Below are 17,887 nucleotides of genomic sequence, written 5' to 3'. Positions count from 1 at the left end.
CATTACAATTTTTACCTTCACAAATTGAATTGGCTTTTTTAATTTCTGTTACAAATGAAATAAGACAATTTACTGAATATTAATGTATATTTTGATGTAATGTTTCTTTGGATTATTTTTATTTAGTTCAGTAATGTTCTTAGTTGATATTAGATACCTATTGGTGACTGGCACGCTTTTAGTATAATTGATTTATATATTTTTGTGTTGTGTATTTCTTCAAACTCAAACTCAAACATTTATTTATTCAACTAGACTTCTTCGAGAAGCACTTTTGATACGTCATATTTTTAACATTTACCACCGATTCGGAAAGCAGTATCTATGGAGAAGAACCGGCAAGAAACTCCATCCACTATTTAAATATTATTATATAAATGCCTGAAATAGCCGGATATTTAATAAGAGTGCCAATGTTTTATGTGTTTTCTATTAAAGTTTGCTTTGTGAAATTTTACATGTTCATATTGTAAGCAAAAAGGACCTGATTTTGTTTAATAAAACATACTACCAGCAAAGTTTACTAAACGATAAGATATTATTTTACTTAAAATCTTTTAAACATATCTCTTTCTACTTCCCACATACATATAAGAATACAGGGTTTACTCAGTATGATTCAAAGTCTAATCTTATGCTGAATCAACAGCCCTTTCATTAGGGCTGATTGCAAATTGTCCGTTACATGTGATGCTTTTGGAAAAAGAACTGAATTCAGCTGCAAGGGATTTTATGAAATAAAAGGTAGTGTTTGTTTTTAAGTATTATTTTCTTCGATGATAATTACGAAGTTTTGTGTGTTAGACTTAACCGGATTAACCGCTTAACCGATTTAGATGAAATTTTGCAATATATGAAAACATTGAAACAGTTAGACAGTTTTATATTACAATAATATTACCTATAACAGGTTGCTGGTATTGGAAATGTCTAGGTATACATAGGAAACGAGTTTCATGCATTAACGCTTATAAATACAAGCAAAGCATAGGAGAAAATCAATTGCTACTGTATTATTACAAAGTACATACATATATGAAACTAGCTTTCCGCCCGCGGCTTCGCCCGCGTTTTCAAAGAAAAACCCGTTCCCGTAGGTTTTTCGGGATAAAACCTATCCTATGTCCTTTCTCGGGTATCAAAATATCTCTATACCAAATTTCATGCAAATTGGTTCAGTAGTTAAGGCGTGATTGAGTAACAGACAGATAGACAGAGTTACTTTCGCATTTATAATATTAGTATGAATGGTTTCACAGACACAATTCCTAAAAATAATGTCTCTCAAACTCACAAAGCTACACTTATAACTCAATACACATCCAGCAGTCACCAAAACGATGACGTGTTAATTTTCCAAATGGATGTTTACAACCCGCTTTCAATGTATCCAGTTATGTATGGAGATAACAAGGAAATAAAAATATTAAAACGAGACACCTAAATGAAGGTTGAGTTACATAAGGTATCCATTTGCGAAAAGAATTTAAATAAAGGACTTTATCATTTGGGAAATGTAGAATGTTATCATGACTACCATTTACTGTTTGTTATGAAAAACAGTAAATAAATGTACTTTATTTTCAATCATGTTCATAATGGACTATCTGGTTAGAATATTATAAGCTTTAAGAAGCTAATAAATTAACAAAACACTTTATTAAGACATAGCATCACTATCAAAAGATTAATAAATGTTTTGCAAACGTACCTATTATGATATCGAAAGCTGAAAAATACGAAATACAATTTATAATAACATTTGTCTAAGTAGAGCGCGAAAACTAAAGAAGATAATGGTAGTAATTAAAACAGGCTAATGATAACATTACTCTCAAATTATCTTTTTTTTTCTAACCATCAAAGATAATTCTAAGCAATATAGAACTTATTCAATTATAACCAAGAACCAAGAAGTAATAGCATTCAATTATATGCAGATGCAAGGCGTGTCGTAATTATTCCAAAACGCGGCATTAAGCCAGTGTGTCAACCGCTACCGTGAAATAGCTCACGTAAATTCACAATACATTTAACTTTCAAAATCCGATAGCAAGTTCGCTAAATGCAACTAAATGCGTCAGTCAAGTTTCAATTTATCATCGAGAGATGGCGCTGAATGTATGAATGAATTCAAAGTTAGATTACACAATTTAAATTCCCCCTTCATGCAAAATAGGGGCGAAAAGATGAGGTCTGAGGGGGTAGAATACATTATACTAGATGGGTCGGGGGGTAAAGGTTGAAATATTTACCTCGCGGGAGTTTGGAAGTGTTCGGCGGAGCGTTGCGAAATCTTAATGGATTATGCTTTGATTGGGCCACTCCAGCTTATACTTTACACTTTTCAATTGTCTCCGAAGCCTGGGGTATTGGCAATTAGGAAAAACAACGATTATTTTTTATGAACACGGCGTTTATAGCGATCGCTTATACGTTCCACTTTGTGGGAGCACTTTTAAGTGATTGCTTCGTGGTTTTCATATTGTTGGATGAAATGGGCTGTGCAGGTGTAAGCAGAATGCTTTAAAGGTATGATATATCGAGATATCTTTTATGACATGTGAATTGAATGTTGGCAAGAATTTACTGGTGCAAGGTGGAAAGAAGTAGGTACATACTACTTTTTTGTACATTTATATTATGACGTTGAGATTCACTACAACTTTTAATATGAATGCACTGGAAAATGGATTACTTTTATATGACGTCACCTAATTTGGCTGATATGTAAGGCTCCATATTATATGTGATAACCAAACAAAGAAGATATAATAGCCATAAATAATATTATTTTTGTAAGAAAAGCAACACTCCATTAGTCGTAATACAATTATCTTGAGTAATTGTTCAAAGAGTTCATTGTCCCGGTGTTATCTTTTCTTTTGTAATCTTATCAATGTAACACAACACTAAATATAAAAGCCTTACAGCTAGGCTTACATCTCAACAATAAAAATTCTTGGGGGATTTTCATTAATGATTTAGTGAAAGTAAATTTTAAACTCATTTAACTTATGCAACACATTAACAACTATAAATTGCTTAAACGATTAATCGATAATATGTTTATCTTAATTAATGAAAGGAAAAAATACTCACAAATATATTTTTTCCCTTCACGTAGCCAGAAAATCGATTATGAAACTGAGTATTTTCTTGTAAGTTACTAAGTATTACAGCATCCTTATATTTTAGTAACATTACAGAAGATTGGATGTATGTAGTTTATTCACGCAAAATTGCTGAGTCGTACATTTCATAGAGATAGCTTATGGTCCGGAATAAGTAGCGTTGTCGGAAAAAGGGTGAAAGATAAATTCCAAAATTAAGGAGAAAAGAATAGAACATAATTTAGAATATATCCCAAAATTTATTATTATAAAGCTGAAGAGTTTGTTTGAACGCGCTAATCTCAGGAACTATGGACCGATTTGAAAAATTATTTCGGTGGTAGCCCATTTATCAAGAAAGGCTATAGGTATAGACTATATTATATAATGACCCTAAGACCAACAGGAGCGGATCAATGCGGGTAAAACAGCGGGGCACAGCTAGTTTCTAAATATATTGCAATGGTTATATAACTAGGTACATGTGTAACTTACGCGTAAGAGGGTATGTAAAATATGATAACGGAATTCTCTGATTATATACGGAATTCTTTGAATTCTAATCTGCCTATAAATTTTAATAATTTATTCAAATGTGTTTATCAAAAAAAAAATTTCTAAATTATAACATGTGTTTTTGCTTTCTAAGTAATTTTAACTTACACCTTGTCAGTTTCACTTTGATTAAGTAATTTATAAATAAACATACTTTCAAATTTTATGTATTAAACTAGTTTTAAAACTACCAGTACATATTTCAAATATAATAAATGACAAAATATTCATAAGAACAACGGATAAACACATCATCGAAATTTTGAATTTTATATTATTAGCAAAACAATTCAAATTAGTCACAAATTAGCATACTAACAGAAAATCCATAGTGAATGGATATAACATGTTTTTGTTAAAATACGATTAGTCATGATCATGTTAATTTCGTTAAGAAATACCTGGAATTACTAAGGCTGGTTGCAGAGCTTGACCGACCATCAGTGCATACGTCAGTCGCGCTTGTCATATGTATGGAAATTCATAAAACCGTTCATAGCTAGACCGACCATACGCACGCGTATTGTCATGCGTATTAGTGTCATAGTCATATACATTGTTGATGCGTATCGTCAGGTTCGACGGTACGCACTGATGGTCGGTCAAGCTCTGCAACCAGCCTAAATAAACGTGAGCTGATGATTCAGTTGGTTAAATGAGGTTTATGAGAATCAAGCGGCACCACTTGGCACCATTGTCACTAAGTTTTTTCCTTTCTTGCGAATTTTTTAATGAATTCTTGTTATTCATTGTGTGAACTTATATGTTGTTAGATTAGAAATCACATACATATTACTTTTCAATATAAACTAACATTATAAAGCTGAAGAGTTTATTTGAATGCGCTAATCTCAGGAACTGCTGGTCCGATTTGAAAAATTCTTTCGGTGTTAGATAGACCGCTTATCGAGCAAGGCTATAGGCTTATATATCATCACGCTAAGACCAACAGGAGCTGAGCAATACGGGTGAAACCGCGGAGCACAGCTAGTTCAATTATAAAACTTAAAATAGAAAGCGCTTTTGAGAAACCGCTCCTTTTCAATTATTAAACTTCTATTAGTTAGCTGTTTAATTTTGCGAAACAGTTCAATGGAATACCTACCTTTCAATGATTCTATTTCTTCAAAACAATTAAAAACAGTCTTTTGAGAGGCATCTTATAACAATACCTTTGAATGATTATTTTTCCAGTAAACAATTTAAACCATTCCAGATTGAACTCTTGATTTGATCTTAAAACTAAACTAACTTAAAATTAAAATTAAAGACAGATCAACGGATTTAAATGCGATAATATATAAAAATAACTTATAGCGAAGTCTCCACGGACAAACTAACATATTGTTACATTTTGTTCCTGTTATAGATAATATATTTTAGTAAACAAAGGTAAATTATTATGTGTTAACTACTATTAACTAACTTTGCCTATTTATCTGCAGTTGTATATTGAAAAATTAATATCACCCAACAACCTCAAACTAATACGAAACAGTTAAAATTTCAAAATTTTCGCTGTTTAACATTTGCAGTTAAAATCCGTTGAACTATTTGTGTACAGTTTCAATCGCATTCAGTGATGCAATTTGAACATTCCATTTCGGAGTATAATGTAAACATACATATAATATAGCTAGCATTAGTCTGCGACTTTGCTTGCATGTATTTCATAATATTTTATAGGAATGATAATGTGCGTATGGATATTTCATCTTGTTAAGTTTTAACAAAAGAAACAATGGGTACTATTCCATGTCTTACCTTGGATTTAATTAATAAAATTTCATCAAAATCGGCCCAGTCGTTTTGCGTTTTAAGCACAACAGACCTATTGCAAAAAGAATTACACAAAATTGTATAAGTGTTTTCATTTGTACTGCTGTTCGATTAAAATTTATTATTTTATCCATCTTTACTGATAAAGGTATCTACTTTGAAGAAACCGAAGAGCCAAAATGTGATTCTAAAAAAAATTACGAAAAGGTCTAAGTAATTTATTTTCCTATATGTGACTTTAATTATTTTAAGCAGGCAATACTTTATTGTTTTAAATAAGAATTTCATCCAAAACGAAACATTTGTTTTGAGTACTTAGTATTCTAGCAATAATGTACATTGACCTAATTCCGATCAAAATACGAGCGTTTATTTAGGTCTCAGCCAACCGAATTCTACAATATACTGCACTAAATCTAACTAAAGTAATAAAATGAGTTTCAACAATTCTGTACGTAAAATCTTTTTGAAAACATCAATAAAATGAAATGAAAATTCAACTTTGAAAGTAGAGTAAAGTGAATTTTGAAATAATGTGTGTATTATCGTTATTTCTATGCTAAATAACATTGAAACTACAACATTTTTATCATCAAAGCTTAACTTTCGAATGTCGAAATTTTTAACCATTATATTGAAGTAGGGAAAATAAGCTGTAAAATAACCGCTTATAATAATTAGCATTCGCAAGTAAATGTATAGAAAAAATATCATAAAAATTATCCGGTCGTATATTATAGTGTCGTTTGAGCTCAATCGACTTTGAACCTTTTAAAGCGTAGGTACACAACATAATACAACTTTTATCGCAGGCCTTGGGCGCGGGGACCGTATCTAGAAATTCCGTAACGAAAAAACCTCACGCTCCCCATTCCGACGGGCGGAGGTGTGGCTTGAAGGCATGCTATGCAATAGCTTTACCGCGGCAGTCCCCGAGTGCCATACGTTTTTTTAAATATATACATTAAGGTAATAAACAGATCATACCTGAACTTCTTGCCTCCACTAGCAGCCTCGTATCCACCAAAACATACACTAAAAATATTAACAACAAAGTCTTAAACCTCCACAGTCCCCTCGAGGTTCTACACGGATGCCTAGATTCACTAAAACTGTCTAATTTAAAAACACTACTATTTATAACACTTTTCTTTCGCCTCTCGTGGTTCACGTGGCCGCCTCTGTCTTCTAGAAGATTCTTTAGTTCTAGAAGGCTGTTTCTGCTGCATATTCTGTTCTCTAGAGGCTGTAACGCCTCTTGGCTTGCAGTCATGGCTGGTTGGTTGTTAGTGCTACAATGATTCATTTGTCCTTTGGTCAAATCGTCGCATCGTGTGACAGCATCTGTAAAAAAAGAAAGTAGATTTATTTCAGGAAACTTTATTAAAAAGATGTGAGAAACTCATGGCGTTATGGCAAAATAGAGAAGACTTGAAGGAGTTATGAGATTTGGATTTAAAAAAAAACTTTATGCATGATAATTGAAAATGTTATTAGGAAAGATATCACAGTTAAAATTGACTCTATTCATAATAAAAGCTGTCGACAAATCAATACATTTTATTCATAATATTCCTTTACAAGAATAACACCAATTATTTATTCATAAGCCCACTCTAATCCAATATAATATATCAAAAAATCCTTGTTATTTGATCGCATTGTAACAACAGAATATCTATTCACTATAGCGAGAAAAACCTATAAACAGCACTTAGTAAATTGACAGTTATCGAGAATTATCGTTCCCCGACAAAAACCTAATGAAATAAACACATTGTGAGAGCGGGATGGGAGATTGGGAGGGCCACGGGAGGGACAGGGAGGGTCATTCATCAGCTGGGACCGGGGTTGTTACCAGATCTTATATGTCGTATAATCTGTTTTTGACAAGACAATGTTTACATGCTACACGTTCTTAGTTGATTGTTTTTCATTATAATGGTTATTAATAAATGTTTACAACTGGTAAATATAATCATGAAGATTAAGTAATTTATACTGAAAGGCAAAGGTATGCTTAACATTTTTTGCCCATAAAAATCTAAAATAATAGAGGTAAAAGTATCGTACCGAGGAAAGATTTATTAATTCTTTTTAGCCATAAAGCTTTCTTTCTTGGGAGTGAAAATTAATGTTGATACTATGTGGTTACGGTTTTTAACTGTCTATTTGGCATAGTTTACACGATAATTTAAAAACAAGGGCTAATAAAATGCTTATTAGAGAGTAGAGAGTACATATTTCACGGAAATATATACATACCACAGTAATTCCTACATTACTATGCTTCTTTACACTTTTACATACTAACATTTGAATAAATGATAACTCCAGTAAGTCCAATTAATTTTTACATTTTTTAATTTAACAAACTTTCGTTTGAAATTCCCTGGCTTACTCTTCATATTAAAACCCTAGCTGCTGTGTTGCTGGGATTTCCCTTCATATTAAAACACTAGCTGTGCTGCGCGTTTTTTACCAGCAGTGCTCCGCTCCTGTTGGTTTTAGCGTAATGATATATGGCCTATAAGCCTTCCTCGATAAATGGGCTATCTAACACCGATAGAATTTTTCAAATCAGACCCGTAGTTCCCGAGACTAGCGCGTTCAAACAAACACTCTTCAGCTTTATAATATTAGTATAGATTGCGTGGGAAGAAATCTCCTGTCCGTCTGTTATAAAATAGAATTCGTTTGAATTTATATTGAAATTGCGGATTTAAACTGGTGTTAAGTGACTAAACTCTAAATGGCTGTCGAAGAATGCAAAATAACAGATGTTATCAACGGATTTGCAAGCTCGCTACACGCTCCCTGTTAACTGGTTTACGAGTTAACTGTTGGTTAAATATTTAACTATTTATAAGGATTGTAATACTGTTCAAGTATTTACAGGTACATCTACTGTACGAAACAATTTAATAGAAATATTAAGGAATAATGATATAATAAAGATGCAGTTAAGCCATTTAGGGCCGATTTATCAATCCTTGTTTAAAATTTATCCGTCCAATAAAGTATTAAGTACACGAACATTTTAAAATGTCACCTCTAACTGTCAAATACGGAAAATTAGAATACATTTTTGAAATGGTAGTTAAATAGGTACTTTATTCTATGAATACGTTTTAACCAACGATTGAAAAATCTGCCCTTAAGCTTTTAAAATTTATTTTTGTGCCATTTTTTTGAAATTGGACTGGATTTGCATCTTTGGGGAAACATAAAAGATTCCTAGAAAAATGTAAAAAGTCATATTGTAAAGGAATAGAAACAACAATACTAAAGAATATTCTTCGATAGCTCTACACCAGGTGGGCAAAAAGCCCAGGACTAAGCCGTAACAATCAGGTCTAGACTGAGTTAACAAGGTTTTGCTCATTATTTTTGATCGATAAAGTGTCGGGAACGAGCATCACTTGGATTTTGACGATCTTGCCTGTTCCGAGAAGCAATTGAACGCCTTAATTGAGGTAATTGAGGGTACAGTTTAGGTTATTTCTTTAATCACTACATAGTATAAAACAAAGTCGCTTTTTCTGTCCCTATGTCACTTTGTACGCTTAAATCTTAAAACTATACGCAACGGATTTTGATCCGGTTTTTTTTTTAATAGATAGAGTGATTCAAGAGGAAGGTTTTAACTTTTAGTATATAATTTATTAAGTTTTAGACAAAGCGGACGAAGCCGCGGGTAAGCTAGTTCTTATATAAATAAGGAATCTTTATTAGTTTGTTGTTCGTTTATGAGATAACGTTCAGAATGACACGATCAACCAAAGACTATTTATTGTACACTAACGGCACATTGAAAATAAATAATATGTTATATTTATCATATAAATGAGCTCTATAACTTTATTCAATTGGTTATACTTATTAATATTTTCAATTGGTTATATTAATACTAACAATAATAAATTAAGATTAATAAAAATTCTTTTAAAATTAAAGCATAATAAAAATCCAAAAACATTACACATCAGACGTCCTTTACTCCTGAAGTGACAAAGAACTTAAAATATAGTTCTCTTCAAACATATCGGATCTATTTTTCATTACGTTTTTCCCTCAAATGCATCGCTTGCTCAACTGCTAGCTATCATGGCCAGGTGTACGCTTCTTGTTATTAATCGTACTTCTACTTGTGGGTGGAAATTTTTAGTTTATCCTATTTTAGCTATAGACGAAAGTTTGTAGTGTCTTTCATACAAGCAGCTAATCGGATATGCATGTAATTTGGTACAGAGATAGATTAGTTTAAAGGCCAATTTTTGGCCGGATTATAATATGTAGAAAACCACATGTTGGTCATTAAACACTTAAAAAGTGTCTGGCACTTATGACGGTTAATGTGGAAGTAATATTGCATTGTGGAAGAGGCACAGAATACTTAATAGTATAGCTAACGCTAGTAGTGGCTCGCGATTCTAAGATGTATCCTGTGCCATTCTATACATGATGTTACTTTTAAATGGTTTGAATGCGACTGTTTTATCTGTGATAGATAGGTATGGTATTTATATACACAGCTACCATTGTCATAACCAGAAATTTATCTCCATCGCACTCTATGATGTCGCCTTAAATTTCTACCACTATACGACGTGTCTTTCCAATATTTTCCTACTAACGACAGGCTGTCAAGGTTGCCAAGGGTCCTGAAAATTGTTTGTGTCCCCGGGGACCGTTTGGACCTGGGATCCTGCAGGTGGCGTGAAATATGGGGCCATTGCACCGGTTTTATTACGCGTGAACTTTATTTCGCAGAAATGCTATGGGTCTGTTTAAATGGTGTCATATCTCATATTTGCTGGGTGACAAATTGTGTGGGGTGTTGTTCGGAACGGTTTGGTACATTATATCGATATTTGGAATGATTCAATTGGAGTTTAGAAATGAAATGGTGAGAAAAAACCTATAAAAGTAGAGAGTACCTAGACTAGATTCAATATAATTCTAAGCATTCTCGAAAATTAATTAATAATATTCCGTCAAAACTGTGTGGTTAGTTAACAATGAAAAAAGAAGAATTAGTAAGTAGATTTGATCAAGATTTTTTTCAAATAATAATGATATGATTCCTAATCTATACATATAATAAATCTGTAGAAGGGTCAATTCTGTACATTGAAAATATTGAAAAAATAAATAGCAGGGGGTGTTACTGGATCGATACCAAACCCAAATATGTGATTAAAATTTTTTTTGTCTGTCTGTCTGTCTGTATGTTCAGGCATCACGTGAAAACTAACGGTTCGATTTCGATGAAACTTGGTATAATTATACTTTATTATCCTGGGCATAAAATAGGATACTTTTTATCCCGGAAAAATACTTAGAAAAAAATAAATCTTAATATTTCCGCGCGGACGGAGTCGCGGGCGGAAACTAGTATCAACAATATTTAAATAGTCTTCTTACTTTCCACGTAAAACTTAATAGCTTTTATAATTGCTCTCACAATAACTTCGTACAATATCTTAAAGATAATATATCTTTCGAATTATATAACCGGGTGAAGTCTTAGTTGAGCAGAAATATAAACAGTCATTTATCGTGGCCCATGCCCCCGGGACGCAGGTGTCTTGGAGGATCGCCCCCACTCTGGTTTTATTCCGTTTGCACTTGCAGTACAAAAAGCTTCAGTTTTCACTCAATTTGCTGAAACTAAATCACTTTGTGTATGAATTGCTTGTTTTTAAGGGTGAATTTCGTATTTTATTATTTAGCTATCTGAGAAATGTAATTCCGGTAAAAATAGGATATTATATTTCCTTTTTCTATTCTAATTCTATGTTATGTTAATTTCAATTATAAATTATAAACTACGAAGTGATTAGTAGAAAGTTTTTACAACTGAACAATGGAATGGATTTGGATAGTGTTTTTAAAATCTAAAATGAGAACCTTAGACTTCGACTTCTGGGCTACTATTTTACGAAAGCAAAACAAAAACGTTATGTGGACACAAAATTTGTATAAGAAGATAATGGCATGTACAGAAAGATAAACGAGCGAAGCCGCGGGACAGAATACATAAATCATTAAACCACAGTTTTCTTACAAGAAACTAACTTCCCTAGCACATAAATTTATTACGAGTCACGCATTAAACAGTAACTGTTATAGATATGATATGTTAACAAAAAGAGGTAATAACTAATGCTGTTGGTAACCAGCACATAATCTGTAAAAGGGAGCCTGGCTAAATTTAGCGACTACCTCTGCATTCCCGATTACGGTATGGGACAAGTTATAAGCGATGTGTTGTAAAAAATAATATAGAAGTTCAAAAGCTGTTAAGTAGCGATTGAATAATTAGCAATTTCAGGAAGGCAAACATGTGATCTGCAGTGTTATACCTTTTATACGTTGATGCTTTAATACGAACTAATAAAACATCAACGTATAGAAGGTTTTGGGCGTCAGTAATTTTGAAATTTCAAGATTGAATATACGTAATATATTATCAAGTGCTTTTATATACCTTACAAAAATCGGTACAATGTTTATATACCATTTGATTTAGAATAACGTGATTTATCAACAAATATTTTAAAAGCTTTTTATATTAATATATCACAGCTACAAAGTCAATCTAAACGTTATTATAACTGCATAACAATATAATGTAGGAATCATCTAAAAATAAAGCATATTATCAAGCACTATCTTCAACAAACAAAATTCTTATTCAAAATCTTATAAAATTAAATAAAGAATTATAATTAAAATGTTATCATTACCGCTTCAGCGAAAAAAAGCTTATCACGGACCGAATTACATAATATATAATTTATTAAAAATTAAATCGCTTCAGCGTATAACAAGTACCACACAAAACCCCACACCGGAGGCTAGGTTAAAATTTCATAGACGTAAATGGCGCTAGAGTCATATACCTACCCGTGTTATTAGAGCCGAGTGGCGAGTTGTTTTTTATTAACTACCAGGGAATATTTATTTCTTTACCTTCCCTCCGATAGTTGTATGTATTTCGACTTATATAGAACATGGTGAGGTATTTATTGAACCGTTGTGTAGATGTTTTTTTGTTTGTCTGTTGACATGTAATTTTATGTGGTTTTATAGGATTATGTGAGGATCGAGCTCTTTTACAAAACTGTGGAATTGATTTAGATGCATAATTGTGGAATAAGGTATAAGTGTGGAATTTCGCCTTTATATCCTTTCCGTTGCATTAAACCTTTTGTAATGTATTAAATCTAGGAACACATTTCGTAGATAGGTAAGTAGAGATTTACATGTAACTTTTTACCGAGATAAATGAAAGGTATTTATAAACGTTGTTTAATGTTAAATGTAGCAATAGACTATGTTATAATCTTTTCATGATTTTATGTTTCCAAATAAAATTAGTATAACAAAACAACTTACAAATACTTTTGTGCCACCAACACAAAGGGGCAAAGCATTTGACGCCGTAAAAATCTTCGCTCATAAATCTCTATCGAAATAATCCAAATGGCAGTATTACGTGGGAATGCATGATTTCCATAAATGCGATAAGTACTAGAATATTCTGGACCATTTCCTTATGCCTTTGTGGAGTTTAGAAAATGTAAGATTTTATAAAAGATATAAGCGAAGCATTATTAATGCGGTATTGACTTAGTTTTAATGATAATTTAAACTATATGAATAAAAGTAATATACATTCATCTTCATACTAAGGTATATTTAATTTATATACTTCAAATAAATATACTTTTAAGAAATAAATTTAAAATTATGTTAACAAGATATTTTTAGACTCTTATAAAAATAAAAGTAGAAATGATATACCGACCTCAATATAATAAGACACGAATACTTTAGTATTTTATAGATAATCGAAAGCGATATCGCAAAAAGCGAAATAATTTATACCGTGCACCGTAACTTATCGTCAATTTAAAATACATTTTGAAATTTTTAAAACAAACACGATAAACGTTATCTACATATAAAAATACTCATGTTTTATCTCTCAAAGTGAATTTATCGAATTTCTCTCGGAAAATCGCCGGTCGAATAAAATGCATGTGAAAATTTTCAGTTGAGTCCCTTTTTGGTAACTTGTTAAGCAAACGCCTTGTCTTTGAATAGAATGAACAAAAGGAATATTTTAAGAGCTGTTTGCTTGTACGGTACACTTAGTTTATGTGTGGGTCGTATTTTTAAAGTGTAATTTAATTAGTGTATCTACTTTACACCCCTTCTATTTTTTGTAATCCTTAGCCTCCATTTTTTTGTTAAATTGCACAAAAATCATATATATCATATAAAGTTATTTATAATTCAAAAAAAATTATATACATTATATTGTAATTAATTTTCGTTTATGGTTCAATTGTATGCTGAAAAATAACTATGAGTTCTAAGGTTCTCGCTTCCAATTCGTGAACATCGCATAAAATAATAAGTAATAAAATCCGACATAATATATCATATCATGAACTAGAAAACTTAATTGAAAGTAGGCAGTTAGGTACTATGCCTACTTATACTTTTATCCAAAACATAAACAAACAAAAAATCTCGTAGGTACTTATATGAGTTTGTACTTCAATATTATACAGTCTTATTATAATTTGGAACCATTAGCGGTGATCTCAAGTTTTGAGAAACTTGAAGTTAAGCTGCTTACCGGTAGGGTTGCCAACTTGCTACTTTTCAATATTTCACACTTAATGCATAGGTACCTACACGAAAATATGTATATGATGATAATATTATAGTCTTAATTTTTTATTTATAACTTACTTATGTCTATTGAAAAAAATATTTTTCTACTATTATGCAAAGAATATTTGCCTCATTGCATCGTATATGAAAGAAAATCTTAAGTAATTTTGTCACTTTTTTTTCACAATTTCAATCTCCACGAACTTTTTTTAGCAGGTGACAGCCCTCGGTTTTCATTTCGTCCTATATTTTCAGCGAACTTATTGACATAAATTATGTCAGAGTAAGTACATAACTCAGAGCAATTGTTTTGAAACCTAGTTGTAATTGTTGACGTATAGCGCTCGTGTGCTTCTAATGAAAATGGCTTATGCAATTATTGGAATGTATGTACTTATGTGGAACTTTTATTTGTATAGACGAATGAATTATGTACCAATGTGGGTAAAGTAAAACGAACTTATTTATGCTTTCGTTTTATTGCTATGTAGGTACATACGTCCCACAATATGATAAATGCGAATTGTACATACGATACAATAGGTATACGAAAGAACCTATCTTTTAAAATATTGTGGTTTAATCACTTAACATTTTATAATAGTTAACTAAAGCGCAACCCAGATTATTAATAAGTCATTTATTGAATCCATTTATACTTTTGAAATAAATGATGAAAGGAAATGCATATTATATATAGCTCTATCATACCTCTGACATTACAATTTACAACTAACATAAAGAACTAACACTACCCAAACACCGTAATCATAAAAACGTTTCTTTTATCCACTAGCAAAATGAATACGAATCGAGTCTGCAGATTCAATATTTTCCTCGTAGTCACAGCATAAAGTTCTGCGACGAGATATTACGAAGATAAAAACTAGAATTTATGCCCTGGCATCACACTAAACCGTTGTTCCACTAAAATTTTAGGAGACATACGGACGGTAGTCTGCACTTATGTCGCTACGTTATTGGAGCGCGAAATGACTGGAATTAAGCTGGAACATTTTTAGACCGGTCATATTGCTACGTCTAAACATGGACATTGGACAGTTCGGTTTGGGAGTAAAAATTTAAAAGCTTTTGATGCGCTATTTTCATGTGATGTGAAGTAATTTTTTTGTACAAAGGATATTAAATCATTGTCGTAATAAAAAAGTGAAGTCCCGTGTCCCCGTAGTGGGGTAAGGGGCAGATGCATGATGCATACATCTGTTTCACTTATCAATTTTCTTTAGGGACAAGTAGGTGATCAGCCTTCTGTGTCCTGCCAGACCGAGACATTTTTTTTTCTTCGTCTCCACCGGGAATCGAACCCAGGACCCCTCGGTTCAACGCTCGCGCGTCAACCACTGTACCAAGGAGGCGGTCCTTTGTCGGTCATTGTCGTAATACTTTCAGTTAAAACATTTTAAAGTTAATTGCTTTAGTTTGACTTTAAAAGTCATTCAATTGCCGGTAATGAATTACAAGAATCGTGTATCGTTTTAGAAATTCTTTCTCAATTAACCCAGACACAGCTTTTTATAGTTGTATACCTATAAAAAGCTATGCCTACGCTATAAATTATTGAAAAGACTATTAAAACAAAACATTAAATAGCAACGCGATGTTTATTTACATTACAGCTTAAATAAACAACAGATATCGCAATAATTTGTCATTTTCATACCCTTTTATTTATCGCTGTTTTATTCTCACAAACATTTACCTTCAGAGATATTCCGTGTTAATCCTGGCGATATTTATTGCAGCTAGACACGCGACTTCGCAGCGGGCGTTGGCGAAATACAGCGTCGTATATTTCATCACATATTCACAGATAGGTACGAGCGTAAAAGCGTGTTGTTTAGTAAAAACTAGATTGTGCTCTGACGTAGAGAAATGTGGGCAGAAGCACCTGGGTACCGGCTAGAACAAAGTTAAAGCTAACGTGGTCGGTCATTTGTAGATGTCCCTCGCGAATTACTTGCGGGATAATGGAAATGTTTGACAAAACGCTCGCTTTTGTCTATTCTTGGCAAGCGTTATTTATGACGCGATTGTTTTAATAGTTTTGTTACGTGTGTTTTTGTTTTGTATTTTGTGTAAGATTGGTGTATTTTCGTGAATTCTTATTTGTGTTTAATTAAATAGATAGAATAGAATTATTCTCATATCACTAGAGTAAAATACATTTGTAATAGAAATCTAAGTACACCTTGGTATTATAATCATATTTGTTAGTATAAAATGAATGTAGCAGCCACACATTCTGAATCGAAACCTTTATAAACGTTTAAAAATGAACCTATTTTCACAAATTTCACAGACAGTTTCGTTGTAAAACGTAGTGTAAAAACCATTTACCTAATACGTTCGGAAAGCTAATATATTTATGAAATAAAACCCATAGTAATCCGCTTAGCGTTTGCACTCGACTATGTTCAGTGTTTGTTTGAACTTGCTGAGAGAAGACGTCTCGCTCGAGCTACTAAAAAGTGCTAACACATCATAACAACGCCGTCGCTGCGGCCGGCCGCAATGACCTAGTTATTGCGCTCCGATAGCAAAAATAATTGTTAAGGCGAAGTAAGATTCGTTCGCCAAAATAAATAATCATGAATACCGAAAAATCAAAAATAAATATAAGAACTGAAACTGAACATCTGTTGTTCAAGTACTACTCCGAAGAGAAAAATGTACGTGAAAAACTTGAAACCCACGTAAGGCATCTGGAGGAACAAGTAAAACTTCTTCAACAAAAATTGAACTCTTTGACTCCAGTGGAAACGGAAATTCCAGAGAAAAAAGAAATTGAAAAGAAGTCCTCTTCCCATGTAGAATACGGCACTGATGAAGAAGAACTTGCCAAAGAAACGGAGTGGATTAGAACCAAGAGCAGGAAAAAACGCAAACTGAACACTTCACCCACTCATATCTCCGATAAAGAAGAGCGAAATGAGGAAAGTAAGGAGAAAGTAAAACTCAAAAAGGTGCCACTTCCTCCACCTATAATAGTAGATGACATCAGGAACTACCAATCGTTCTTTGATTTCCTCTTAGAAAAGTCACCTGGAGGCGGCTTTACAATTAAAATTATGCACGGAGAAACCGTAAAAATTAATACCGAAAATGAAACAGTATATCGGACTATCACAGAGTTTTTGACTGCCGATGGCTTTCATTGGCACTCATATGAAAACAAACAATTAAGACCAATACGAGTTATAGCTAAGAAATTGCACCATACATGCAACCCAGATAGAATTGTAGAAGACCTGAAAAGAAAAGGCTTCAAAGTCGAGGAGGCAGTAAACAAGCTGAGGTGGAAAGACAAGACACCTCTCAATATGTTCATGCTTACCTTTAATAACGGAGAGGAAATAAACAAAATCTATGAGATAACGTCTATATTAGGATGCAGGGTGGAAATCCATCCCTTGAAAACCTCTAAATTAGTTCCTCAGTGTAAAAGATGTCAAGCCTACGGGCACACCCAAAAATATTGCTCCAAGGATCCAAGATGTGTAAAATGCACTGGCAGACATCTAACTAAAGATTGTAAAAAGCCAGCAGAAGAAAAGCCAAAGTGTGTGCATTGTGGCGCTCCACATCCTGCAAACTATAGAGGATGCATGGTAGCAAAAGAAATGCAGACGCTTAAAAATAAAGCGACGAAAAAACTAAATATCCCAATTCAGCGGAAAACAGCAGATACAAAAGTGGTTCCAGCTGTGAAAGAGAGCAGGCAAGTA

General features: G+C 32.7%; 1 protein-coding gene across 2 annotated transcripts in view; it reads right to left on the bottom strand.

Moving 5' to 3' along the window:
• Nucleotides 1-17,887, bottom strand: part of LOC123703500 (latrophilin Cirl) — a 265,780-nt gene that overhangs the window by 112,297 nt on the left and 135,596 nt on the right. For both annotated transcript variants that reach the window (XM_045651525.1, XM_045651526.1), the window contains exon 2: nucleotides 6,435-6,791. In XM_045651525.1, the coding sequence (XP_045507481.1) occupies nucleotides 6,435-6,753 (319 nt within the window). In that variant the 5' untranslated portion in view covers nucleotides 6,754-6,791. The remainder of the gene's footprint in view (nucleotides 1-6,434; nucleotides 6,792-17,887) is intronic.

The sequence above is a fragment of the Colias croceus genome, chromosome 26, assembly GCF_905220415.1.
Source record: "Colias croceus chromosome 26, ilColCroc2.1".
Classification (NCBI taxonomy): domain Eukaryota; kingdom Metazoa; phylum Arthropoda; class Insecta; order Lepidoptera; family Pieridae; genus Colias; species Colias croceus.
The sequence above is the reverse complement of the archived record's forward strand: the minus strand, read 5'-3'. Positions and strand labels throughout refer to the sequence as shown.